Source organism: Cygnus olor, chromosome 18 (assembly GCF_009769625.2).
Source record: "Cygnus olor isolate bCygOlo1 chromosome 18, bCygOlo1.pri.v2, whole genome shotgun sequence".
In the NCBI taxonomy this organism is placed as follows: Eukaryota; Metazoa; Chordata; class Aves; order Anseriformes; family Anatidae; genus Cygnus; species Cygnus olor.
In genome coordinates, this window is record NC_049186.1 from 12,667,228 (window position 1) to 12,693,360 (window position 26,133).

At 70.6% G+C, this 26,133-nt stretch overlaps 2 protein-coding genes across 7 annotated transcripts; both read left to right on the forward strand.

Annotated features, from left to right (window-relative positions):
* The first annotated feature begins 421 nt into the window (after nt 1-421).
* Nucleotides 422-9,652, forward strand: USP36 (ubiquitin specific peptidase 36). 2 transcript variants are annotated; one of them, XM_040530616.1, is made up of 20 exons: nt 422-523; nt 868-1,161; nt 1,238-1,450; nt 2,157-2,267; nt 2,535-2,637; nt 3,096-3,163; nt 3,566-3,636; nt 3,972-4,054; nt 4,332-4,443; nt 4,689-4,829; nt 4,977-5,077; nt 5,361-5,499; nt 5,652-6,293; nt 6,891-7,018; nt 7,508-8,011; nt 8,212-8,357; nt 8,474-8,638; nt 8,858-8,973; nt 9,061-9,193; nt 9,272-9,652. In XM_040530616.1, the coding sequence occupies exons 2-19, from the start codon at nt 912-914 to the stop codon at nt 9,190-9,192; spliced, it is 3,225 nt and encodes a 1,074-aa protein (XP_040386550.1). In that variant the 5' UTR covers nt 422-523; nt 868-911; the 3' UTR covers nt 9,193; nt 9,272-9,652. The 2 variants fall into 2 exon arrangements, with proteins under 2 accessions (XP_040386550.1, XP_040386549.1); XM_040530615.1 differs by having other exon boundaries at nt 8,471-8,638; nt 9,272-9,651.
* Nucleotides 9,653-10,034: 382 nt separating this feature from the next.
* CYTH1 (cytohesin 1) lies at nt 10,035-26,074 on the forward strand. 5 transcript variants are annotated; one of them, XM_040530699.1, is made up of 13 exons: nt 10,035-10,145; nt 17,499-17,581; nt 18,556-18,620; nt 19,305-19,371; nt 19,541-19,659; nt 20,061-20,141; nt 20,283-20,395; nt 20,466-20,614; nt 20,714-20,825; nt 23,747-23,823; nt 24,056-24,127; nt 24,428-24,582; nt 24,785-26,074. In XM_040530699.1, exons 1-13 carry the CDS (start codon nt 10,124-10,126, stop codon nt 24,861-24,863), a joined length of 1,194 nt encoding a protein of 397 aa, XP_040386633.1. In that variant the 5' UTR covers nt 10,035-10,123; the 3' UTR covers nt 24,864-26,074. The 5 variants fall into 5 exon arrangements, with proteins under 5 accessions (XP_040386633.1, XP_040386630.1, XP_040386634.1 ...); XM_040530696.1 differs by lacking the exon at nt 10,035-10,145 and adding an exon at nt 13,107-13,125; XM_040530700.1 differs by lacking the exon at nt 10,035-10,145 and adding an exon at nt 14,183-14,349.
* The last annotated feature ends 59 nt before the right edge of the window (nt 26,075-26,133 follow it).

The window sequence follows — 26,133 nt, forward strand, 5'->3', positions numbered from 1 at the left end:
GCGGTAACAAACGGGGTGCGGCGATAAGCGGGGCTACCGGCGGTAAACGGGGCCGCTGCCAATAAACCGGGCCGCCGGCGGTGAACGGGGCCGCCAGCCCCGCACCGGGCTGCTGGCACCGGACCGCACCGCACCGCGCTACCGGCAGCGAACGGGGCCGCCAGCCCCGCACCGCGCCGGGCTGCGGGCAACGAACGGGGCCGGGGCCGGGGCCGGGGCCGGGGCCGGGGCCGGGGCCGGCGGGCCCCCGGGGAGCGAGGGGCGGGGCTCCGGCGGTAACGGGGCGGGGCTCGGGGGCCGGGGGGCGGGGCTCCGGGCCCGGGGGCGGGGCTCCGGGCCCGGGGGCGGGGCTCCGGGGGTAACGGGGCGGGGCTCCGGGGGCGCGAGTCGAGGCTGCGCGCGCTGGGGGCGGTGCCGGCGCTGTGCCCGCCCCCTGCAGGGGCGGAGCCTCGGGGCCGGAAGGGCTCCTGCCGGCAGCGCCCCGTGGAGGCGGTGACACGTGCGGGCCGCGGGGACCCGGATGGTGCGTGCGGCCGGGGCGGGGGGGGAGGAGGGGGACCGGGACCGGGACGAGTGGGGGTGGGGCGGCACCGGGACAGGGGTAGGGATCGGGGCCGGGGAGAGGCCGGGAGGCGCTGCGGGCCCCGTCCCTGCTCTCTCCCGGGCGGAGCTGCCGGTAGCGGCCGTGCCGCACGTGGCGGTGGGAGGGCCGGGGTCGGGGCCGGGGCCGGGGCCGGGCCGGGCGGTGGCGGTGGCGGCGCCGCCGCCGCTGAAGGTCGCGGGCGGCGGCGCGGTCCCCGCCCGGTACCGGGCCCCACACCGGGCCTAGGCCGCGGCCGGGCCCCGCTCACCGCCCCCGTCCCGCAGCCCGGCCCCCGGGGCCGCCCCGCCGGCAGCGCCCGGGCCCCGCCATGCCGATCGTGGAGAAGCTGCGGGAGGCGCTGAAGCCGGGCCGCCGGGAGTCCGGCGAGGACGGGGAGCTGGGCCGGCTGCTGGCCGCCTCGGCCAAGAAGGTGCTGCTGCAGAAGATCGAGTTCGAGCCCGCCAGCCGCGGCGCGCCGGGGCAACCGGAGGGGCTGCGGGGCAAGTACCTGCTGCTCAACCCCCGGCAGCAGCCGGCCCCGCCGCGCCGGGCCCCCGAGGGGCCGCTCGGGAGGCAGGGTACGTGCGGGGCACGGGGGGTGGGGGGGCGGCTTCCCGGTGCCCCCGCCCGCCGCTCACCCCCCGGTCCCCGCAGGCGGCGAGCATGCACCGGGGGACGGCGTCCCCGCGCCGCAGAAGGTGCTGTTCCCCGCCGAGCGCCTGTCCCTGAAGTGGGAGCGCGTGTCCCGGGTGGGCGCCGGGCTGCACAACCTGGGCAACACGTGCTTCCTCAACGCCACCGTGCAGTGCCTCACCTACACGCCGCCGCTCGCCAACTACCTGCTGTCCAAGGAGCACGGCCGCAGCTGTGAGTGGGGGGCTCGGCCCTGGGGGGAGGGGGAGGAGGGTACGGGGGAGCAGCACTCACGCGTCCCGGTCCTGGGCTGCGCTCAGCACCCCTGTGTGCAGCCCTGGCCGTGGGTGTGCGGGGGTCCGGTCGTTTCTCCCCGTCTCCCACCTGCCCCTTCCGTCCCCGCACAGCGCCGCGTGCAGCCCGCTCAGGGCCGGGGCAGCGTTCCTGAGCTCCGGGTCCTCGCGGCTCTGCTGGGACCAAATCAGGTCCCGCAGGGGCTGCTGGCCTCCTGGGGGCAGAACGCTGCACGCAGCACAGCCCGGGTGGGACCTGCTGCCCGGGGTGGGTCCTGCTGGGCACAGCCCTGAGCCGACGGCCGGGGGAGCGCGTGGGGCTCCGGCAGGGTCTGCCCGGCTTGCCGACCCGTGGGCTCCTTCAGGGAGGCGCCTGTGGCCTGTTTGCCATCTTCACGGAGGCTCTTGCATTTGTGGTCGGGTTTGCTGTGCCTTGTGTTGTGTCCCGGGCTGTGCCAGCTGGGGGTGTGTGTGCTGGTCCCCGTCACCTGGGCTGCTCCCGCGCTCTGCTGTAGCACGGAGCTCCCGGGGAGGGCTCGTAGTCGTGCTCCCTGTGCTGCGCCGGACCGGAGATTCCCCTTCCCCTGCGGTGCCTCCACCTCTCCCGCGTTGTCCCCAACGTCCTTGCTTCTCCCCTCCTGTTCCAGGTCACCACGGAGGCTTCTGCATGATGTGCATTATGCAGAATCACCTGATCCAGGCTTTTGCCAACAGCGGCAACGCCATCAAGCCAGTGTCCTTCATCCGAGACCTCAAGAGTAAGGATGGCTCCCCTCCCACAGCCTCCCTCCCGCAGCCGCGCTCGCCGGCGCTGACTAACGCGCGAGCAGAGCCTCTGAGAGCGGGGCAGGTCCTGGCGGCGAGCTCTTCTGAGATGAGTCACTGAGCCGACCGGGTGCTCCGGCACCACGTGGGGCTGCCCCTGTAGCCGGCACGAGCCTGACTGGGTCGTGCTGGGGGTGCTGGTGGCCGCGGGAGGCAGCGAGCGGCTGCGCGTGCCGGGGCTGATCGCTGTCTCCCTGCAGAGATCGCCCGGCATTTCCGCTTCGGCAGCCAGGAGGACGCGCACGAGTTCCTGCGCTACACCATCGACGCCATGCAGAAGGCCTGCCTCAACGGCTGCACCAGGTACGTGGGAGGGCAGCGGGAGGTGGCCGTGCTGCAGCCCTGGACTGTGCCCTGCCCTGCCTCCTCGCGGCTGCTCTGCCCCTCGTGGCTGTGGCCCTGCCCTGGGTGCTGCGGCTCCTGGGGGGTCCGGGCGTGCTGCGTGGTGCAGCCCCCACTTGGTGGCTGTGGGGGGGAGCAGCTTTGCCCTGAGCCCTCTGTCCCAGTGTGGTGGCATCGCCTCCTGCAGCACCGGGCTCCGAGCTCCAGCCGGGTCAGCTGTGCCTGGGGGGCATCGCGTGCCCGCACCCTGGTCCCCTGGGCTCCCCCCCAGAAAGTCTGCAGCGTCCTCGTGCTCCCTACAGGCCGGGCAGGGGTGGGGGCTGTGCTGCTGCAGTGCCTGGGGACACGGTGTGGCCCTTCAGGGGTGGCCCTTGTGCAGGCGCACAGGGGCGGTGTGAGATCCGTCGCTTCTTCCCCAGGTTGGATCGCCAGACCCAGGCCACAACGCTGGTTCACCAGATCTTCGGCGGCTACCTCCGCTCCCGTGGTGAGTGCTGGGTCTGCGGCTCCAGGAGCATGGCTCGCTGGTACTTTGAGAGCCTGGCACTAAAAACCTTTGGGGAAAATAGCTAAACCGGTGTGAATTACCCAGAGCTGCAGTTTTACACTCCTGCTGTGCGTGTGGGTCTTGGCCCCTGTTGTGGCAGCGCAGAAAGCTGTTGGCTGTGGGCCCCTGGCTCGTTGTTACCCGGCAGAGGAGTCAGTGTTTGCAGCTGTCTGGCGACGCTTGCCGTGCCAGCGAGTGGTGGCATTGCCAGCCTGCCTCCCTGCCAGGCTGCGAGCACGCAGCAGGGGTCTGGTGCTGACGTCCTGGAGCCCAGACGGGGGGAGTGCTGCAGCTGCTGTGGGCGCAGAGCTGTCGGGGTGCTCACTGCTGTTTCCTTTGCAGTGAAGTGCTCAGTGTGCAAGAGCGTCTCGGACACCTACGACCCCTACCTGGACGTGGCACTGGAGATCAGGGTACGTCAGCAGGGGTGGGGACGAGCCCTGCTCTTGGAGGGGATGCTTCTGCAGCTGCCCCAGTGCTGTTCTCACGCAAACTTCATGGCACTGTGCAAGCAAGAGGGAATCAGCTGCTGCGGTGCTGCCTTCCCTGCTGGGCAGGGCAGTGCCCTCAGCTGGAGCAGAGCCGTGGCCTCTGCTGGGGCTCGTAGCGCTGGGCAGCCGCGGCAGTGCGGGGCTGGTGGTGGGCTCCCGGGTTCGATGTCCCCGTGCTCGGTGTCACCTCGAGGAATCTGGCCGTGCTGTAGCATGGACAGCCCACCCGTTCCCTGAGCTCTCCTCTGTCCTTGCAGCAAGCCGCAAACATCGTGCGAGCGCTGGAGCTGTTTGTGAAGTCAGATATGCTGAGCGGGGAGAATGCCTACATGTGTGCCCGGTGAGCGAAGGCTGCGGGTGGGACGGAGCCTGCGGCGGGGAGCAGGGGAAGGCTGCTGCAGTACGGGGGCAGCCCTGGCTGAGGCATGGGACATGAGGCCCCAGAGCCTGCGATGGAGCTGTCCCTGCTCCGGCTGCCTCCCCTCGCGAGGAGGGTCTGGGCAGCAGACACGGCCATGAGCTGGTGTCAGCGTGGTCACTTCCATGCAGTTTGCCCCTTGGCCCTGGCTAGCAGTCAGGGTGGAGTAGTTTAGGTAGCCTGAGCTCTTTCTCTACAGATGTAAGAAGAAGGTGCCAGCCAGCAAACGTTTCACCATCCACCGAGCTTCCAACGTCCTCACGCTCTCGCTGAAGCGCTTCGCTAACTTCAGCGGAGGCAAAATCACAAAGGTGAGAGCTCAGCGGGCCCCCGGCTCGGAGCCCTGCTGGCCAGAGCAGAGCGAAGGGTCCTGTGAAGGATCCTGTGCACAGCGCGAGCTGTGCCGCAGCCCGGCAGCCTTTCCCCAGCGGTGCTGCGGGGCCAGAGATCTGCGGGGGGGGGTCTGGTCTGTCCCAGTAGAGATATGGGCTCGTAGGACAGCTGGAGCTGCTTTTGCTCTGGCAAGAAAGATTCCTGAGACGTCCTCTCCCCGCAGGACGTGGGGTACCCCGAGTTCCTGAACATCCGGCCATACATGTCTCAGAACAACGGGGACCCCGTCATGTACGGGCTCTACGCGGTGCTGGTGCACTCCGGGTACAGCTGCCACGCAGGACACTACTACTGCTACGTGAAGGTGAGCCCGGGCTGCTCCCCGGCACCCCTCTGGGCCGGGCTGGTTCTGCTCGTGGGTCCCTGCAGGGCGTGGGACGGGCGCTCAGCGGGTGTGTGTGGCCCGGAGGGGCCCTGGGCAGGGCCTGACCCCCCCCCCGCTCTCCCTCAGGCCAGCAACGGGCAGTGGTATCAGATGAACGACTCCCTGGTCCACTGCAGCAACATCAAGGTGGTCCTCAACCAGCAGGCCTACGTGCTCTTCTACCTGAGGTGAGGTGCCCTGCGCCTCCTGGCCCCGCCACCCCTGCCCTTCAGCGGGTCTCCTGTGTTGTGGGGCCAGGCTGGCAGCGCGTGCCCCGTGTCGTGGGGTGCGCAGGCTGGGAGGGACGTGGGGGGAGAGATCTGGCCGCTGGTCAGGGGTCCTGTGTGGATGAGGAGCACGTCGCTGCCTCTGAGCTGCTGCCTGCTGCTGCTCCTGTACGCCTCTGAGGCGAGCAGCCTGATCCTCCTGGTTAACCTCCTGGTTTTAACTCCTGCGCTCTGCCTTCGCCAGAATCCCCAGCCCCAGGAAGAGCTCAGAAGGGCCCGTTGCCAAAGTCACCTCCAGCCTGCCCAGCCGCCCAGCCTCCGTCTGTGACCAGATCAAGAAAAGCACGACTAACGGGCCCCTGCCGTCACCGCTGCTGGGTCGGGTGAGTCCCAGCGGCTGCTGCCGGGTGGGGAGCGCTCCGTGGGGAGGGTCCCGCGGTGCCCGGGCTTTCTACGTGGGCCTGGGGGGCGAGGGCAGCGTTGTTGTGTCCCTGGAGCCTGTCCCCGCTGAACTTCCCCGTTCCTCCTTGCCCAGAGACCAGAGGTGCTGCCAGGCAAGAAGCTGCCGGGGCCGGAGGAGATCGGGGTCCCGGTGGCCCGCAGTGCGCCGGGCGCGGGGCCGAAGCTGCTGAACGGATCCGCCCCGCCAAGGCCGCCCGCTGTGTCCCCATCACCCAAGCTGCCCCTCAGAGCCACCCAGGCAGCTGTGACGCCGACCGACGACGCGTCCCGGAGGCCCAAGAAGCCGCCGTCCTCCCCGCAGCAGCTTCCTCTGCCCAGGGCAGCTCAGGGCCCCCGCGGCCCCGGCAGCACGGCCAGGCCTGAGGCGGATCTGCCCCGGCAGAGCTCCGGGGACAGCAAGCAGCCGCCCGCCTCGCCCCAGCCCGGCCCTGGCACTCCGGAGCGGGGCTCCTGCAGGAGCAGCACCACCAGCCCCGCACACACCACGGCGGGGGACCTGGCCAAAGCGTCCCAGAAGGCCAAGACTGGAGCGGGAGGCTTCTGCCCCTCTCAGGACACGGACTGTGGTGCGGAGCTCCCCGCCGGCCATGCCGCCGGCCCCGAAGGCTCCAAGGTGGTGAAACCGAAATCCTCCCTGCTGGGCAGCGCCGCGGTGGAGCTGAGCAGCACCATGTCACCGCCACCGGCCAAGAAGCTGGCGCTCTCTGCCAAAAAGGTGAGTCCGGGCCTCAGGATGGTGGCGGGTGCCTCGTGCCACCCGAGTTGGCTGCGCGTGCTCGGGGAGGTGCAGAGGCAGCGCTCGTGAAGCCAGAGTTGGTCTGGGAGAGTCCCCAGGGCTCTCTTCTGCCCTCCTGCTGGGTCAGGACGTGGGGCCAGGCCCCTGCTGCTGCTCACGGGTGGTTTGCATCCCCGAGCCATGCAGGGAAGCGGCTCCTTCCTCGCTCGAGTGAGCGCGTCCTGCTGCGGTCCCGGTGTCGGGCACATCTCGGCGGGGGTGCGGGTGACCTGCAGCTCTCCAGCTGCAGGGCTGCCCCTGCCCGGCCGATGGCGTGGGGGGGTCCCTGGGTGCTGCCCTGCAGCCCGAGGCCTCGTGCTGGGGTTTTTGTGCTTTAAATTTCCTTCCTTCCTTTTTTCCTTTGTGCTTCTAACTGAAAACACTTCTGATTCTTCTTCTACCACCCCCCACTTTCCTCTCCCCGTCTGTGTCTGTTCCCCTCCCCTTTCTCTGGGCTCCCCTTTTTATTTTCTCCTCTTGGCTCACGGAAACCTTTTTGTTAGACCACCAAGTTTTTATTTATGTCGATAACTGCAGGGCAGCACCCCGCGGAGGGCGAGCGGAAGTGACCGCCGCGCGCAGCCTCACCCGCAATCCGCCGGCCACTCCTTCCCCACGACCACCACCCACCCCGACTCCTCTCCCTGGCCGCTCGGCAAGCCCAGGTAAGCGCACGGGAGGCTCCCGGACTCCCACACGACACCAAAGCCAGCAGCAGCCCTGGAGCTGGCCGTGCGGCGCTGGTCTGGCATTGCAGCTGGCCAGGGGGGATCTTGGCACCCGCACCCCTCGCCCCTGGGCTGTCGGGGCTCGTTCTGAGCCCCAGAAGCAGGGCACTTTCTCTGACTGTTGGCACAAGGCAAGCAGGCACTCTGCAGGCTCTGGCCGTGTGTTACTGTCCCGTGGCATCGGGAGGCACCAGCCTGGTCTGGATCTTGTTCTGGGTCTCCCTTGCACCCTGTGCTGTGGCAGTGCTCGCTCCTTCTTAATTGTGCTTGCAGCTGCCCCCGGAGCAGGCTCTGACTTGGGTTTCTTGGCTTCGTGGCTCAGGCGGTGCCAGCTGGGTGCTTGTGCACCTCGGAGGGGAGGCAGCACGGGGCTCCTGCTCCTGACTTGGCTTTCGGAACACGTCAGCCTCTCTTTCTGCCCCTCAGGCTGTCCTCATCTGCTCTCAAACTGCCAAACCCCGAAAAGCCTGCCTTCAGCTTCGCCCCCAGCTCAGCCCCTCGGCTCCCGGCCTCCCCCCTGACCAACGGTTCCACGGCCCCCTCCTCGCACCCCCGACCAGCCTGCAGCGGGGAGCACGGGCCCGGCCACGCCAACCCCGCTTCCTCCAAGAAGAAGCATCGGAAGCAGCATCCTGAAGCAGGTGGCAGCCCCTGCGCTCTGGCTGTGAACGGTAGGGATGAAGCCTCCAGCCCCCCCAAGAAGAGGAGAAACATCGCTCAGGAGGGCTCGCTGTCCCCTGCGGGGAAGGGGGCGGCCGGTGCAGATGCTGGCGGTGGCAGGGAGGAGCTGCAGAGCAGGCCCAAGCAGCGGGCATCAGCCCCCAGCTGTTTCCCAGGCGCGGAGCCTGTCTCCCCGCTCAAGAAGAAGAAGAAGAAGAGGCGGCTGCAGGAGACAGAAGAGCGCTGCCTCGGGACGCTGCCCTCGGGCAGGTGAGGGGACGGGGGGTCTGGGGGGGGGCCTGGGGGCGCTGACCCACTCTGCAGGCGGGTTCTGCTGCCTTTGAGTGGGGTGAGCCTCACGGGGCAGGCAGCTCCCCCCAACATATAGCACACCCTGCACACCCAGGGGCTTCTCTTGCCCCGTCCCCACGGCTGGGCCAGACCGAGCTGATGCTTGCTGCCTTCCCCAGCTCTAGGAGGGACGAGGCAGAGCCCTGGCAGATGAAGCAGCAGAGCCCGGAGCCCAGCCCTGGAGAGAGCGAGCATCGGAAGCGCAAGCGGAGGGAAAGCCTGGGCAGCCCCCCCTCGGAGCAGCCGGCTGCCGCCAGCGCCCCAGGTACGGCCGCGTGCCGCTGCCCAGCGGAATGGTGTCGTGTGGGAATGCTCCTCGGAGGTGGGGTGAAGCAGGACTTCCCCCCAGCTGGTCCTCACCCACTGCTCTTTCTGCAGCAGCAGCGTGTGCCTGGGGCAGCCAGGCCGGAGACGGGTGCAGGCGCCACGCAGCTGCCCCCAGCCCGGAGCCTGGCCCTGGGGCTGGCACCGCAGCCCGCAGCCAGGAGCGCAGCGTGGTGCAGGAGCTGCTCAGGAACTCCTTGGACAAGGCTTACGGCAAGCAAGGTAACTGTAACCCCTGCGTGCTGGGGTGCTGAGTGGGCTGGTGGGCACACAGCCCCCCCAGATCCTGCCCGAGCACCAGACAGGGGCAGAGCCGCCCTGCAGGGGCTCCTGGAGCTGGGCTCGTGTACCCAGCCGAGGGGCTCAGGCGGCCGGGTGCCATCTGGGGGAAGGTGAGGTGGTGCCAAGGAGCCACGTCCTGCTGACGGTGTCGCTTTGCAGTCCTGACCTGGGAGGGCGAGCTGTCGGCTGTCAGCCAGGACGCCATCCAGGACGCGGCGTGGGCCCGCAGCGAGACCGTCATCGATGAGTGGGACGAGGAGTTCGACCGAGGGAAGGTGAGCGCTGGCTGCGCCCCCGGGGGGTGGCGGGGGGCTGCAGGGCCGCCCCTGTCCTGACGCGAGGGCCTTCCTGCCTCTGCGCAGGTGAAAAAGGTTAAAAAGCTGAAGCGGGAGCGGCGGAGGCACTTCAACCCTTTCCAGCAGCTGCAGAGCAAGCGCAACTTCTGGTCCGTGACGCACCCCGCCAAGGTGGCCAGCCTCAGCTACCGGCTCTGAGGTGAGCGAGCGGGGCCGGGGGGCGAGGGGGGGGGCAGCTCTGCCCCGTGGGGTGCTAACGCCGCTCCTTCCCCCCCAGGTGGAGACGGCAGCCTGCAGCCAACAGAGCAGCGCGGGGCCAGCCCCGAGGAGCAGCGAGGGGTCCCTGGAGCTGCTGCACCCCGCTGGGGGGGGGGGGGGCTGGCCTGCAACGAGGGGCCCCCCACCCTGGGTGGGTGCTGCTGTAGGGGGCTGGTTGTTGGTGCAGCCCCAGCCCTGGGCAGTTTCTGGGTCCCCCCTCGGGCCCAGCCGTGCCTGCAGCCCTGGGGGCCGGGGGGGCTTCCCTCCAGGACCCTCCTTTTGGGGGGGGGGGGGTGGAGGGGGGGGCTCTGCCTTGCGCATGGGCACGGGGTGGCCCCGGCCCTGCCCTGCCTTCCCCAGACCAGGTCTGGGAGCCCCCCGGGCCTCCCCCAGCCCATCCCTACTGCAGCCTCGGGCCGCCCAGGACGCGGTGGGGCCGGGACCCCCCCGGGCCCCCCCCTCCCCAGCCCCAGCGGTGCTGTGCCGGCTGGGCAAGGCCCCCCTCCTGCCGCCCCCGGGGAGCCCGGGGCCGCGCCTGCTGCGGGCAGCCTGCGCCCCCCCCCCCGTGTGCCCCGGGGCTGCGGAGCGGGGGCTGCCCCCCACACGTGTCGTCCCCCCCCCCCCCGCCGTGGAGCCGCCGCGCCCCCCCCCCCCCCGCAATAAAACCGCGAGCCAGAGCGAGCCGAGTGCTGTGGGCGGGGCCTGGCGGGAGGGGGGCGGGGTCTGGGGAAGGGGCGTGGCCTCGTTCGCCCGGGGGGCGGGGTCTGGTGCGAGGCGGCCCCGCCCCTTCCCGCGTCACGTGCTGCCGCCCGGCGCGGCCTCGGTGCCGCCGTCACGCGGGCGGGGCCGGAGCGGCGGCGGCGGCGGCGGCATGGACGAGGAGGGCGGCTACGGTCAGTGCGGGCGGGGGGAGCGGGGGCAACCGGGGTAACGGGGGGGGGACGGGCCGGGCCCGGGGCGCGGCGGGGATTCGCCCGGGGCGGCTCCGGGCGCGGGGCGGTGTCGGGGCGGGGGGCGGCGTTCGCCCGGTCGCTTCCCCCCCCCCCCCCAAGTCCGCCGCGGCACCGGGATCGGCCGCCCCCCGCGGGGGTGGGGGGAGCAGCGACCGGAGCCCAGCGGTGCGGGCACAGCCGCGACCCCGGCCCCGCCGCCCCGGTCGGTGCCGGCCCCGCGGCTCTCGGCTGGGCCCCGCCCGGTGCCGTCCCGGGGCGGCTGCGCCCTGCGCCGGGAGCTGCCGGCCGCGATAAGCGCCGGGCCCGGCCCTGCGCGGGCGTTGCCGGCCGCGGCCCTGCAGCGGGAGCGGCTCCCGGAGCTTCCTCGGGGCCGGCCGCGGTGTGCGGCGCCGCCGCCGCCGGCAGCGAGGCCCGGGACGGCGCCGAGGCCCCGGAGGAGCCCGGCCGGGAGGCTCCCACCGGCGGGGCTGCGCCGGTGGCGGCGGCCGCCCGGCGGGGAGCAGCCCCCGGGGAGCTGCCGGCGGCACGCGGGGGTCGGACGGCTCCCGGCAGGTCACCTCCCTGGGGACGGCGGGGACACCGGGGGCACAGCGAGGGGTGCGGGGCCGGTGCCCCCCCGGTGTCGCGGCTGGGAACCGGCCCGGGTGGGAGCCCCGCGGGGAGCACGGCTCCGTCCCAGCGCCCGCATCCTGGTGCGGCTGGGCCCAGCCCCGGGGTAATCCCGCCGCACCCGGGGGATTACTGCTGGCGGGGGATTAAGGGATCGCTCCGAGCAGCGCCGGTGCGGGCTCCTGCAAAGCGGCTTGCGCTGGGGGCCCCGCCGCCCGTGGTGGCCGAGCTGCGGGGGGGCGGCTGGCCGGTGCCTCCTGTCTGCCGGTGCCCCTGCCTGCTGGGGGCCCCCCGCCCGCTGCCGGCCTGCCCAGCCCCGTCCTCCTGCAGGCGCCTCGGCTCGGGCTCAGCGGGGCGGTTCGGAGGCCGCACGGCACGCGGGGTGCAGCGGGGACGCTGCTGACAAGACCCAGGGCCCGTCCCCGGTGCGGAGCCGCGGCGAGCCCCTGAGCCCAGCAGAGCCGTGGGGCCTGGGCCAGAGGCGGGGGAACGGCGCGGGGACGGCAGCCCAGGCTTAGGGACCAAAGCACGGCGCTGGGGACGTCGGGGCTCCGAAGGTGGTAACGTCGTGGGGAAGGTGATTAGCTGAGGTGTTCGGGAGCAGAGCGCACCAAGCCACGTTGCTGACACGCAGTAATCACACGTCGGGGTGCACGTGGGGCCCGCGCATCCCCGAGCCCTTGTTTCAGCCCCCCTGATGCTTGGGGCGCGCAGCACGGTGCCCGCCGCTGAGCTCCGAGGGTTGCACGGGGTGCCTGGGGCGATGCGTGGCGGGCAGCAGGGAGGGCTGCTCTGCCCAGACCCTGTTTTGGGTCAGGCGCAGGCTGGGGGCATTCCCAGCACCTCGGCAGGGTGTGAGGAACGAGCCGGGCACCCGAACTGCTGCCTGGCCCTGCCCGAAACCGGCTGGAGCGCCCGCGGCTGCCCTGCCCGCGGGGCTTTCCCCAGCTGCTGCCCCCATGCCCGGCTCAGCCTGCGTCCCTCCGGCTCCTCGCCTCCTTTTGCTTCCTCGGGTTGTGGCACCGGCTGCTTCGGCCCCCAGGGAAGGGGAAGCAGTACAGGCCGGTCACAAAAGCAGCGAATGCCTCGCTGCCCTCGCTGCCCCAGGAGCAGATGTTCTCCTTTCCACCCATCTGCAGCCACGTGCCGCTCCTGGGACCTGGGGTCCCCCTGCCCGGGCGCTGTGTCCTCCCGGGGTACCGGCCGGTGTCCTGCGCCATGCCCCGCTGGGGCCCGTCCTGCCCGGCTCGGGTTTCTCCTGGCTCAGCGCGTCCTCGCGCTCGCCGGCGCCTCGCAGCTGGCAGCCAGCAGCCGGGTGTCTGCAGGGCGCTGCCTCGTGCCCCGACGGGCTCTGGGGTTTGTTACTCACGGCCGTGCCCCCTGCCGGGGAATTGATTCTGCTCTGAGGGAAGGAGCAGTCTGTCCGGGTTGGGTCTGCTCGGCGCCCGTGGGGCTGACGGGTTGGGGTGCAGCGGGGCCGTGGCCCGGCAGGCCGCCCCCCAGCTCTGCCAAGGCCCAGAGGCCGGGAGCTCGGGGTAGGGCCCCCGCTCCTGCTGCAGCAGCACCCCGGCAGCGGGGAACCGGCTCCAGCACCGCCGGGGAGCGCCAGCACCGCGCTGCCCCGTCCGCATCGCCCGGGGGCTGCCCGAGCGCGGTGCGGGACGGCTCGGCTCCTCGGGGCTGTGCGGGGAGCAGGCAGCTCCCAGCACCCCGCGGGTGGGGGCCCGGCAGCACCCCGCTCCCCACGCCTCGCTCCAGCCCCTTGTGTCTCTTTATGCACCTTCCTTTTATGCAGGGGAGGTTGCTACGCAACCGCCGGCTCTCGATGCTTAAAGCTCTAATACGGAGGGATAAAACCGCTCTAAAAATACCCCGCCGTCAGCCGCCGTGCGGGCCAGGGGCTGGCAGGGGGCAGGCAGCCCGGGGCCGGGGGCTGCTGCTGGGAACTTCCCGAACTCCGTGTCCTCCAAGTGGCTTTGAGCCGCCGGCCGGTGCCCGGGCGCCCCAGCGGGCTGGTGTGCAGGCAGGGAGCGGGGATTGGCTGGGGCTGGCGCGTGGGCTCCTGCCGCTGGAGCCTCCCGCTGCCAGAGCCGCCTTCCCCTGCTCCAGCCAGAGCGGGGACGCCTCGGGCTGCCCGGGGCCCCGGCCGCAGGGAGCTGCCGCCGCGCCGCGCGGTGCCCGCCGGGCCTCCGTCTGCCCCCAGGGAGCTGGCAGCGCCCCGCGCGGGGTCTGCGCGGCATGGGGACGGTCAGCGAGCTCTGCGCCTCCAGCTTCCAGGCCTTCCTGTGCCCCTCGGTGGCCACCAAGGCAGGTAGGTGCCCCGTGCCCTCCGCTTCCTGCAGCGTCCCCGTCCCCATGGCAGACGTGGCTCCGGCTCCATATGGCTCGTGCCATCGGCGGCACAGAGAGTCCCGGCCGTCTCGCCGCCCCCGTGTGCTGCCGGGCTCAGGCCCCCGCAAGCACGGATCCGGCAGGACGGCTGGGTGCTGGGCGCTCCCCACGATGCTGGTGCGGGCAGAGCCGGGGAGCCCATGGCAGCAGCCAGTGGGTGCCTGCAGCACGGCGTGGCTGAGCCCCGTCCTGCCCTAGCCCCTCGCCCTCCTGCCTCCGGCCCTGCCGGGGGCGATGCCCTTGCTGCAGCCCCGCTTGAGAGCAGGAGCGAGCGTGCGTGGCTGCCTTCTCCAAAGGAAACCTGCCCAGGGCAGCCCAGCACCCGCTGCGTCGGGGCTGGCACCGCAGGCTGTCAGCGCCTGTGAGCTGCTGCTGCTGTCCCTGGGCTCCTGCTCGCGGGCTGAGAGCAGCTCCCGGCAGCGCTGCCTGGGCTGAGGCCGAGCACGGTGAAAGGTGCCGGCGTGAAGGGCGAGCGAGGCGCATGGCAGGGCGCGCAGCACACGACGCAGGGCTGCAGGACGGCCCAGCCGCGTGCTGTGGCTGCGTCAGTGGCTCGGTGAGAGTGGATGTGGCCAAGCTGCTGCTCGCGGGCCACGTCGTGTGCACTGGTGGTGCTCCAGCCCTGCGGCTGGGCCGGGGGCCCCCGAGCCTGGAACCGGCGGGGAGCGAGGCAGCGGCTGTGGGGTGCGGGGCCTGGGGGTGCAGGAGCCGGGTGACGGGGCAGGGCTGCTCCCAAGGGGCTGGAGGGAGGGCCCTGGCCAGCTCTCGGCGCTGGACCTGGCTGCCTGGGAGGGTCTTTCCTGGAGCCACCCGACCCCGAGCCCTTCTCCTGACGCACCTCGGCTGTCTGTGGGGAAGGACGGGGCTGACGCAACCCAGGATGTGCACAGAGCACGGTGAAAACAGGATGTGGTGCGCCGAGGCGGGGGCAGGAAGTTTCTTGGGGCCCCACAGACCCCCCCCCCCCCCAGCAGTGGGGTGCAGCGGGAGCCCCCCAGCGGAGCCACGGCCGAGCCCGCTGGTGACACCCCGCTGCACCGGGGCCGGCCCCACGGGCAGCCCCTTCCCACAGCACCGCACGGGGCATCCCTGCGGCCTGTCCGAGACGCGGGGCCGCCAGCACAGCCCGACAGACGTGGCATGGGTGAGAGCCGTGCCCCTCGGCCGGCGGGAGGGCTGGGCAGCACCGCAGATGGGGGCTGAAAGGCCGACAGGAGCCTTTTTTAGGCCCTTCCTTCCCAGGCTTTCCGGGGAGATCTCCGTAGCCGGTGTTCCGGGTGCTGTTTTTCCATCTCACGCTGTGGAGCAGGATTTAGCTGAGTCAAGGTGGCTGAGGCTCACGCGGCCTCTCCAGGCAGCTGACAGCGGGACAGCGACGTGCCGGGGGCTCTGCGGCCGCGGGCACAGCCCTGCAGGCCCCCAGGCCATCCCTCGGCACCGTCCCGCGTGGAGCAGCGCAGCTCCCGGGGCTGTGCGCTGCCGGTTCTGCCCCTGGTCCTGCACCGGTCCCGCTGCGTGGGGTCCCCAGCGTGACCGCAGCGAGCTCGAGACGTGCCAAGGCGCGCGTGTCCTGGCGGCCCCCGAGGAAGGAAGGGCCGGGCTGGCTCCCGGTGCCTGCGGGCAGCAGCGACCCGAGGGGCGGCGGAGCCGTGCGGGGCCCTGGGTTGGCCGCGGCAGGAGCAGGGTGGCGGTGGCGGCGGTGCCGGGGTGACGCCCGGCGCGGCCCCGAGCTCATTGGCGCGGCGCGGCCCTGACTCAGCCCGGGCGGCGCTGGGCGGGCAGGTGCCCGCGCCCCTGAGAGCAGCACCTCCGCCGAGCCGCGCCGGCACCGCCGACCGGAGGCGTCCTGCCAGGATGGTCCTGAGCGCGCAGGGCAGCGGTGAGCACGGCACGGGGGGGCTGGCGGCAGCCCCGCGTCTGACCCGGTCCCGCACCACCGGCTGCAGGGTGGGAAGGGGGCCCAGGGGGACCCCCGCGTGGTGGTGGTGGTGGTGGGGGGGGGACTTCACTCTGTGCTGGGCATGGTGGGAGCACCGGGCGTGCCGCTGCTGCTCGCGGACGCTGGGCTCGGAGCCCGGACCGAGCCTGGCGGGCCCCTCGCCGCCGGGTGCTTGGGGGCTGAGGCAGCAGAGGGTGGGGGGACGGCGGGACGGCGTGCGGCGCCCCTGTGTTGTGCTGGAAAATCTCCTGCCTGCATGTGACGGCCTGGCACGTGGGCTGGTCCCCTCGCGCCCTGCTGCAGCCTCCCGGTCCCTGCAGCCCCCCGCCGGGCTGCCGCAGGTGAGGCTCAGGAGCCCCTGGGGACCCCTCCGGCCCTGCTGGCGCTGCGGGGACGGGGTGTGGGGAAGGGTTAACGCCCTCTTCCTTCCCCGAGAGAAGCTGAAGCTCTGCCTGGGGTTTCTCTTCCTCCTGCTGCTGCTGCTGACATGGCTGGCCCAGGGTCACGAGTGCTCGTCCCCGGGCGGGGGGGGCTGGGGCTTGGCGGCAGAGCCCCCTGCCCACGCAGCCGCTGTCAGCCCGGGGGCGGCGGGGGGGCAGGGAGGCAGCGCAGCTCCGGCCACGGCTCCCTCGCACCCGCCGCGTGCCAGCACGTCCCTGCCGCTGCTGCAGCCTCCCTCCCACCCTCCCAGCCACCCACCCGCTGCAGGCTCGGGGGGGGGGGGGGGGGGGGGGGGGGGGGCGCAGTCTGGCACCGAATTTCTCTTCCCACGCGGCCGCGCAGGGGCTCGGGGCTCTGCGGGTGGCTCCGAGCGCGGCAAGGCTCAGCCCGTCCCGTCCCGTCCCGGCAAGCTGCGTCTTGTCGGTGCCGGCCGCAGCCACGCAGCAGAGGCTGGGCTCCGGCGGGACCGGCTCCGCGCCCTGGCGCTGTTTGGGGCTGCGCAGGAGGGTTTGGGCGTGCAGCGGGGCAGTGCCTCCCCTGTTTTAGACGCGGATAACTTCGAACCCGGTGCTGAGGACCGGGGTCTGGGTCACGCTCCCTTGCGTCAGGGGCCGAAAATATTGGGAAGTGTTCTCAAGTCCGGGGGGGTCGTGTCGCAAGCTGAGGCTGTTGCTGACCTCTGCAGCGGGGGATTTCTGCGAAGGAGGAAGCTCGGCAGAAAACACGAGCGGAGTGAGGAAAGTGCTGAGCTCACAGATTCGCTTTGCGTGAGCGCGGCTGCCCCAGAGGCACCCGCGAACCCCAGCGGGGAGGGAAGCGGCTCGGGGGTGACGCGCGGCTGCAGACGGCGCCCCAGGGTGCGGGGACAGGGACGGGAAGGGGCCCCAGCAGCGGACCCCTGGAGAGCGCTGGGGTGAGCCGGGGCCTGGTGGTGACACGGGGACAGAGCAAATGGGGCAGCGGTGGCCTGGAGACTGCAGTGGCACCCGGGGCCTTGGCAGAACGCCGCAGCTGGGGGAAGGAGGGCGCGAGGCGCTCGGTGGCACGCGGGGGCCCTCCCTGCGGCCTTGGCACTGGGCGCGAGCGAGCCACTGGAGCGTGCTGGCAGGGTGGGGGGCAGGCGAGGGCTGCCGGAGGAGCAGGGTGACCTTGGGGACGGGAGCAACCGAAGCGGGAGGTCACGCGCTGCAGAGCACCAGGAATGTCACCCGCGGGCTGCGGTGTGAGAAAAGGGACGGGAGCGTGCGGCTGGCCATGGGGGCTGTGGGGTGTCCGGCTCCTGCGGGGGGACAGCAAGGCATCGGTGTCACCACGTGCAGGCAGCGCGTGTTGGGGGGCGCTGCCTCCAGCCCCCAGCTCAGGAGGGGGAACTCAGCACGGAGGAGGCAGCGAGGGCCGGCTGGGAGCCCATTTTCTCCGGGGCTCGCCCGGTGCGGCTGAGCGGCGTGGCCAGGCGGCTCTGGGTCCCTGCAGGGCTGGGACCGAGACCGACCATGGGTGGGCTGCAGGGAGGAGCGCGGGGCCGGGAGCCGCTGGCAGCACCGCGGGGCTCCCTCCGGGCTGTGCGGTGCCACGGCCCCGGTGAGCGCGGGGGCCGGGGCTCGCTGCCGGCCGCTGCTGGCTGAATCAGCAGGACTCGGCCGGGCCAGGCTCCCCCGCTGCAGCCGCTGCCCGGCCTGGGGAGCGTGGTGCCCGTCGCATTCCTCGCGTGCCGTCAGGGACACTCGGCCACTGCGTGGGGCCAGGGACGCTGCCCGACGCATCCCCCGGCAGCGCCGTGTCCCAGCCCCTGGCAGGCACCGGCTGCCTGCCGGCAGCAGCGGCTTTGCACGGATGCGAGTCTGGAGCCCGGCACGGGGACAGTTCCCACGGTCTGTGCGCGCTGACCTGTCCCTGTCCCTGTCCCCTCGCAGTGCCCAGCGACCTAACCCCGGAGGAGTGCCAGGAGCTGGAGAACATCCGCCGCCGCAAGCAGGAGCTGCTGGCTGACATTCAGGTGCGGTGCTCAGGGCTGCTGCGCGCGCTTCCCCGTCCCCGGCTGTCCCGGACAAGGTGGCCTCTTGCGCAGGCTCGTCCCTGTGTCCCGAGTCCCCTGCCCCACTCCTGGGAACCGGGGCGAGGCAGGAGGAGAGGCTGCCTTGGCCGGGGCTGCCCAGCAGACTGCAGCGCCCGAGATCCGCGGCGCCCGCGCAGGGCTGGGATTGTGCCCCCGTCCCCTTTCCTCGCCAGCCCTGCTCCTTGCGGCCTGTGCAGGCTCTCCTGGAATTTCTGGGGCAGAAAATTGGAGCCGCTGGAAGCGCAGGGCAGGGAGGGCTGGGCACACGCGACGAGCAGCTGCTGCTGGGAGCCCGTCATCTGCCACCCCGATAGCGCTGCCTCCGCAGGGCCCTGGCAGGGGACAGGAACTGTGCAGGGGGCGCGGGGGGGTCCCGCAGGGCAGAGGCAGCCCCAACCCTTCCTTGCACTCCGCGGAGCCCCGGGCTGCGCGCTCGCCTGCGCCTTTCCCTGCGGCCTGGGGCATCAATGTCTCCGTGCCGTCCCCTCCCTGGCACAGGCAGGGGCCGTGTTTCTGGGCCGTGTTTCTGCCCTGGCCAGTGGCTGCGAGGTCAGTGCTCATCTGGGACGCTCGTCAGTCACGTCTGCGATTAGGGCAGCAGAGGCTAATTACTGCCATATGCTGAACACGAGCTAAAGGGATTAGGGGGTAATTTCGTTAACCTGTGAATCTCTTCCTTCCTGCATGCACAGAGATGCTGCAAGGGAATTAGCAGCGGGGTGCAGCCAGCTCCCCCTCCGCCAAGTGCCCTGCGAGCTGGTTCAGCCCCAGGGCAGCGCAAGGGGGGGCCCCAGGGCTGGTACCTGCCTCCGCCGAGCCCCGTTCTGTGGGGACACCCTGCCTGCTCCCGGGGTGCCTGGGGCTGGGGAGGTTGGGAGGCAGCTCCTGGCTCAGCGCACTCTCTCTCCCCTCAGCGGCTGAAAGATGAGATAGCAGAAGTGACGAATGAGATCGAGAACCTCGGGTCCACGGAGGAGAGGTGAGTCCTCTGCTGGCACGGAGCTGGCTGAGCCCCTTCCCCTGAGCGTGGCTCCCCCGCTTGGCCTGGGAGCTGCCGAGCGGCGCGGCCCCGTCCCGTGGGTGCTGGTGCAGGTGGCTTTCCCAGACACGCTTAATACCATAGAGCAGCGGCAGGATTCTAGCCTGAATTGTTCCTCCGAAGGTCTGTTTTTCCAAGCCTCATCCCCCTGTCTAGCCGCAGAGACTGTCAGGCTTTGTTGTTCTGGGCTGGTGCAGGCGGTGCTGGTGTGGGATTAGGGGTCCCGGCAGCCGGCGGGAGCTGGCTCGCGGCGCCATTCCAAATCCCCCTCGCGCCAGCCCCGCTGGGGCATGAAGGCTGCTGTCCTCAGAGCCCCGCCGGGCTTGCTCCAGCCTCTCCCCGTGCAGAGGGGACCCGTTGGGATGCTCTGCATGGGGTGACCCCACAAACAGGCCGTGGCAGCTCCTCCTGGCAGACCGGGACCAGCCCCCGGCCACTCAGCTGTGGAGTGGGGCAGAGGCAGAGCCGTATGCCGCGTTCCCCCCGTGCGGGCTGTGCCCAGTTTGAGGCTGGGGGCATGGCCTGGCCCACGGAGCTCGGCTCCCGTTTGCGTCCACGCAGGGCAAGGGGCTGGGCAGGGGAAGCCAGGGGAAGCTCAGTGCTCACAGCTGTGTTGTTTTGCAGGAAGAACATGCAGAGGAACAAGCAGGTGGCAATGGGCAGGAAGAAGTTCAACATGGATCCCAAGAAGGTACTGGGGTCTGGTACCGGGCTCTGGAGGGCAAGGGCAGTGCTGGAGCTCTGCCACCCCGTGGGCCAGGTGCCCTCTGCCTGAGCCAGGACCAGGGGCTGGGGAGGCACGGGGTGTGTTGGCAGGGCCAGCAGCACGCCCCAGAGCCGCGCGTCTCGCACCGCTGCAGGGCATCCAGTTCCTGATCGAAAACGACTTGCTGAAGAACACGTGCGAGGACATCGCTCAGTTCCTTTATAAGGGAGAAGGCCTCAACAAGACCGCCATCGGGGACTACCTGGGCGAGAGGTGCGCTGGGCTTCGGGCAGCTCGGGGTCCTGCGGGTGCCCTGTGCTCGCTGCATGGGGCGGGACGTGGCAGCCCCTGGGGTTCGCTGGGCAGCCCACAGCACAGTCACAGCGGGCTGGGGCCCCTGGCAAGACATCAGGCTCTGGGCCTGCTGCAGCACCAGTAGCTTGTGCCAGCACCTCGCTGAGCACCGGGGCTGGCAGCTGGGCGGTTGGAGCCATGGCTGGCACTTGGAAGAGGCCGGTGTGTGCAAACCAGCCGAGCCACGAGCGGGGCAGAGCGATGAGGCTCCTGCCCAGAGACGAGCAGAGTCTGGAGCAGAGCAGGGAGGCGTGGGGCCGCTCGGCAGTCACAGGACTGGCTGATCATGTATCCCTCGTGCTTTGGCTTTGTTTCCGCAGGGATGAGTTCAACATCCAAGTTCTGCACGCCTTCGTGGAGCTGCACGAGTTCACTGACCTGAACCTCGTGCAGGCGCTGCGGTGAGCAAAGGGCTGAGCTGGGCTGGGGCCGGGAGCGGAGCCGTGGCCCTGCAGACAGGGGGCTCGCAGGGGCTGCAGAGACGTGAGCGTGGCCGGAGGGTGCGTGGAGCCCCAAAAGCAGTGCAGCACCTCGCTCTGCAGGCAGTTCCTGTGGAGCTTTCGGCTGCCGGGGGAGGCGCAGAAGATCGACCGGATGATGGAGGCCTTTGCCCAGCGGTACTGCCAGTGCAACCCCGGCGTCTTCCAGTCCACAGGTGAGCAGCTGCCTGGCCCCACTCCCCAGCCCTCCTGCCTTGGGGCTGATTTTCTCCTCTGTCCCTGTAGACACCTGCTACGTGCTCTCCTTTGCTATCATCATGCTGAACACCAGCCTGCACAACCCCAACGTCAAGGACAAACCCACGGCGGAGCGCTTCATCGCCATGAACCGTGGCATCAACGATGGGGGCGACCTACCCGAGGAGCTGCTGCGGGTGAGGGACGGGACGCAGGGGTCAGGGCGGGGGTGCGCAGCTGGCCTGTTGCGAGGCTCAGGGTGGGAGCAGAGGTGACACCGTGTGTCGTTGTGCCAGAATCTCTATGAGAGCATCAAGAACGAGCCCTTCAAAATCCCCGAGGACGATGGCAATGACCTCACCCATACCTTCTTCAACCCTGACCGGGAGGGCTGGCTCCTGAAGCTAGGTGAGTGCTGGCAGCCGGGTGGACACAGTCCGGGGAGGGCACGCTCTCCCCCAGGGACGGGGCTGGGCAGTGGGTGCGATGCTCCCGGGTCGCCTGCGCCTTGCCCGCTGGATGGGCTCCTTGGAGCACGGCCCTGGAGAGGGGCGAGAGGCTGCAGGCATGAGCACAGCCGGCGGGGAGTGCTCCCACCTCCAGCTCTCCGTCTTCCCTGGGCTGGTCAGCAGGAGCAGAGCCGCAGCCGGGCGGGCCCTGTGGTGCAGCTGGGTGGGCTTCCTGGGGGGCTCTGCCTTTCGGCCGAGCAAGCCCTGGGGTGGAGAGCTGGTACCAGGGCCTGGTGTCGGAGCACGGAGCTGGTGAGGCTCTTCTCGGCGCCGAGGCACAGCAGGGTCCTGCCGGAGCAGGCCCCAGGGAGCGAACGGCGAGCTGCCCCCAGGCTGCGTGTCCCCCTCCATGCCACAGGCCGGTCCCTGCCTCACCTTCCCACGGCATTATCACCTCCGCATCCCGGCTCCACACGCAGGCAGCGTGCATGGCATCCCCGCTGCACAGCCCAGCTCTCGCAGACCACGAGCCTGCCCCACGCCCTGGCTCCTGTGGCTTCTCATCTCAGCACCTCCTAGGGATCTCTGCCCGGGTCGAGCAAGGAGAGGGGACCAGGGGTGCTGGCAGGAGCAGGGGCTGGAGGCGACATTTCCCTGGGCTCCTGCCGGGCTCCTGCCCTGGGCTCCTGCCGGGGTGGGGTCTCCGTCCTCTCACCAGGGGGTGTTTTCGCCTTACCACCACCCCTTGTGATGGGAATGGAGCCTTGTCCCTCCCCAGGCCCTGACCAGCACGGAGCCCTGCCCCGTGCCAACCCGGGTGCCAGACGAGGCGTCACCCGTGCCCCAGCTCGGGGGTGGGGGGCCCTGGAGAGCCCCAGGCCCCTGCCCCTTCTGTCCCCGAGCAGGCTCCAGCCCCTCCGAGCCCAGTAAGGGGGTGGTGAGGCTGTGGGCGGGTTGAGAGCCCGTGGGGAGGCCGTGGGGCAGGGGCTGGGCCCCCCCCCATCCCACACAGCCACAGAGAGCCAGGGACCTCACTGGCCAGGCCCCTTGGGGCTTCCCTGCTGCAGCCCTGCCCCACTGCCATGCGTGGCTCTGCGCGGGGTGAGGGGGGTTCTTCGGGGTTTCCTCTTTTTATTTTTTTTCCCTTTTTTTTAATTTTCTTTTCTCCCTCATTTGTATGTTTCCATGATTTTGGCTCTTCCTTTCCTTGCCCCCAACTCCAGGAGGTACGTACCCCTATCCCCTGCTCTGCTCATGCCTCTGGGGCTTCGTTTCCTTTTCGTTTTTAATTGCTGGCGATTAGTCTCATTGCTGCTGCTGCTAACCACTGCACTGCCCGGGGGACCTTGCCTGCTGAGGGGACAGCCCCATGCCCGCCACCGTGGCAGGGTGACGGGCTGCCGGTCTCCGCCGATGCCGAACGCTCCCCGAGGCCTGCCGGGCCCTTCCCCTGCCCTGGTCCCGCAGGGCAAACGCCACAGCCCGGGGACAGACAGGGCCACGGCCGCTCCTCGGCCGGGTGCTGGCAGGGCCACCCGCCCCTGGCATTTCCCTGTGCCTGCGGGCAGCTCGGCCCCGCGGCAGCGGGTCTCCGTCTCCAGCACCGCAAGGGATGGGGCTGGGTTTGGGGTGTTCGGGGGGCGTCCAGGAAGGGCCCAGCCTGGGACACCGAGCACCTGGAGCTGGCTGGGTGCAGGGAGCAGGTAGGAGCCTGCGCGTGGTGCCCCGTGCCATGCCGAGGCTTGCGGCTGTCCCAGAGCTGGGCACGGCATGGCCCCGGCTCGGCCGCCTGCAGCCCCGAGGTGCTGAGAGTGCTGAATCCCGGGGGCTGCGCTGCCTCTCGGTGCCATACGGTTCCTCCTCCGGAGCTGCTGGTGACGCGGGCACCTGCCCTGGCACGTGGGCTCCTCCACCCACAGCCCTGGTGAGGATGCAGCCTGGAGGAGGGCCTGGGGGAGCTGGAGCTCCTTCCTTGGGCTGAGGAGGGCTGGGGGCTGGAGGGCATCGAGCCCAGGGGTTTGTGGGGTGGGCTTGGCTGGAGGAGGGCGGGGGGCCTTATCCTTCTAGGAAACCCTGGTCTCAGCCTGGCTCTAGGGCAGGGAATGGGGTGCGGAACCTTTCCCAGCAAGGGGCACTGGCTCTGGCCAGGTGAAGGGGTGGGAGGTAAGGTGGCACGGAGGGACAGCGAGGCAGGGGTCTCCTGCAGAGACGGACGGGGTGGAGGAGACGAGCCCATTGTGCGCACACTGCTGCTTTGCGCCTGTGCCCATCCTGAGCAGCATGGCCTGGGTGCCCAGCCCGCGGTGCTGAGCAGAGCAGCCGGTGCCGCTGTGCCGGCCGGAGTGTGGTGGGGGTGAGCCAGGCTCCCAGAGTGCAGGGCCAGGCCCAGCTGGAGCAGTCCCCGAGCCCAGGGGAGCAGCTTCTCCCTTTGCAGCGGCGGCTGTAAAGCTCCCCCCAGCCCAACCTCCACGAGCTGCAGCGCTGGGCTCCTGCTTTGCCCAGCGTTGGGCTGCGCTGGCTGGGACGGCAGCGGGACCGCGGCTGGGGCAAACGGGAGCCCAGCGTCCCCCCGGAGCCGCCCGCTGCAGCCGGCGCCTGGCGTGAATCGGCGTTGTCGGTGCGAACGGGCGCAGCGCTCCCCACCCGGCCCTGCCCTCCCGCCACCCTCCACCTCCATCCTCATCCGTCTGCTTTCCGCTCTTGCTCGTGCGCTGCCCGGCGTGGTGTGTGCTGCCTGCTGCTGCTGCGCCCCAGCGCCGCGGGGCTGCCTGGCTCTGCTTGCGCCCCGGCGCCCGCTGCTTGCCTGTGTGTGTCCGCGCGGGCCGAGCCTCGCCGTGCCGCCCGCCCGGCTGCGCCCAACCCGCCTCTCTCTGCTCCCAGGAGGCAGGGTGAAGACGTGGAAGCGGCGCTGGTTCATCCTGACCGACAACTGCCTCTACTACTTCGAGTACACAACGGTCAGTGGCCTTCGCACGGGGGTGCTGAGCTGGGGCAGGGGAGGGCGCCGCATCTAGTGGGCTGCAGGTCGGTGAGCCTGCAGGGCTCCCGCTGCACCGGGGGGCCGGGGGGCAGGCAGCACTGGGTGCCTGTGCGCGGGGGTGTTGGCAGCTCCCAGCCCTTCCTCCTGGGGCGCACGGAGGGGTTGGAGGTGTCCGGCCTGCAACTGAAGCCTCTGCTTGGTCCCACCAGGATAAAGAGCCCCGTGGCATCATCCCCCTGGAGAACCTGAGCATCCGCGAGGTGGAGGACTCCAAGAAGCCCGTGAGTGCCCAGCAGGGTCCCCTGGGGCTGGAAGGAGCGCCCCCGGTGCTTCGGTGGGGTCAGGAGCGGGCAGGGAGAGGCAGGAGGGCCCCACGGGGTAGCTGCCTCTACCCATCACCACGACGGGCAGCGTCTGGGGCTGGTGGCAGGGGATGCCTTGGGGTGGTCATGGTGTCCCTGTCCTGCTGCAGGGGTGTGCCAGGGAGCACCCGCAGCCCCACTGCTCTGCCTCGTCCCTTGGGGTGCCCAGGGGTCCCTGCTCCCCTGGGGGCCGTCTCTGAGGGGTCTCTTCCATCCCAGAACTGCTTCGAGCTCTACATCCCCGACAACAAGGACCAGGTGATCAAGGCCTGCAAGACGGAGGCAGACGGGCGGGTGGTGGAGGGGAACCACACCGTGTACCGCATCTCAGCCCCCACGCCCGAGGAGAAGGAGGAGTGGATCAAGTGCATCAAGTGAGTGCTCCGGGGGTTGCACGGTGCTGGGCAGGGACATGGTGGGGGCCGTTCACTGCGCTTGGGGTGGGGGCAACACTTCCTGGGAAACCCTGCAAGGCAGGGGGGGAACGGGCTCCCCTAGGGGCACAAAGGGGCCTTCCTGAGACCCTTTGGGGCGGGACGGCTGCGTGGCTAACCCCAGCCCTGTTCCCTCTGCCAGGGCAGCGATCAGCCGGGACCCTTTCTATGAGATGCTGGCCGCCAGGAAGAAGAAGGTGTCCTCCACAAAGAGACACTAGCAGCCCCCGCTGGCCCTGCGAGACCGGCGTGCCCCCGTCAGCACGAGCATCTCCCCTTCCCGGAGGGCTGCAGCCCGGCCCGCGGTGCCAGGACCTAGCTTCAGCTTCGCAGTTTCTTTACCGTGGGGGGAGGGAAGGGGCAAGGGCGTTTCGGTGGCTCTGGCCCCAGTGCCACCGTCTCACCTCCAGACAGTGCTGGGCTCGAGGTGGGACACCCCTGTGCATGGGGAGTCCCCAGTCCTTGCTCCCAGGTTGGCCGTGGGGTGGTAAATGCTGCCTGTGAGCACAGGGGCTGGGCAGCAGGGCAGTCGGGCATCCTTCCTGCTCTGGGTTCCCCTGGATGGCAACTTCCAGCCCTGGGCGCTGAGCGTGCAACCGAACAGGAGGGAGGGGAGCCTGTTTTGGGGGAGGGCCCCGGGGGGACCCAGTGCTGGGGACATGCTTCTGGGTCCCCCCGGCACTCGGGTCTCTTGAAGCACTTGGGGTGTCCCATCGTGGGGTGAACAGCTGGCGGTTTCGGGGTGCTGCAGGCACTGGGGTGAAGGGTGGCAGGGCGGTGGGCACACGGCCCCGCAGGGGCAGGACTTGCGGCCCTCGTTGTAGCGGGCCTGGGTCTGTGCTGAGCTTCCCCATGCTGCTGCCTTGGAGCCCCCCAGGCGTGCCCCGCAGGCGCAGGGAGGTTGTCACTGTCACAGTGCAGCGGTGCCACGGACCTGTCCTTGCCCAGCCTTAGGGTGCCGGAGCTGGGATGAGTGCCGTGGTGTGGCTGCACCAGGCTGGCAGCGCCTCCAGCTCCTCCTTGCAGCCACGAGCCCCGTGCCAGGGGTGGCTGTCCCCTCGGCACCCGAGCAGGGGCTGGGACGTGCCCGGAGTCCGCGCCAAGCACGGTGCTGTGCCCATCGGGGCTGTGCCCCCCGCGCCTCTGCCTCGCAAGCACCGTGTCCTGTCCTGTTCCCCCACGCACGGGGTCTGGAGAGAGACGCCCGGATCAGTATTAGTCTATTTATCAGAGGTGTAAATATTCCTGTATAGTTTTCTCCTTTTAGATTATTTTGTATGTTGGGGTCGTTCTGTGCAGAGGCCTCTCCGGAGGGTGGGGTGTGGCAGGATTTTTTATTCTAACCTTTTTTTTTTTTTTTTTTTTTTTTTTTGCCACGGCCTTGTAAACTAGTGCTGAGGATCTGCAGCAAATAAACACCGAATTGCGCTCAGCCTCGGCTCCTGTGCTCTGTGTGCGGGTCTGGGCCGGGCACGCTCCCCGGCCCCGCTG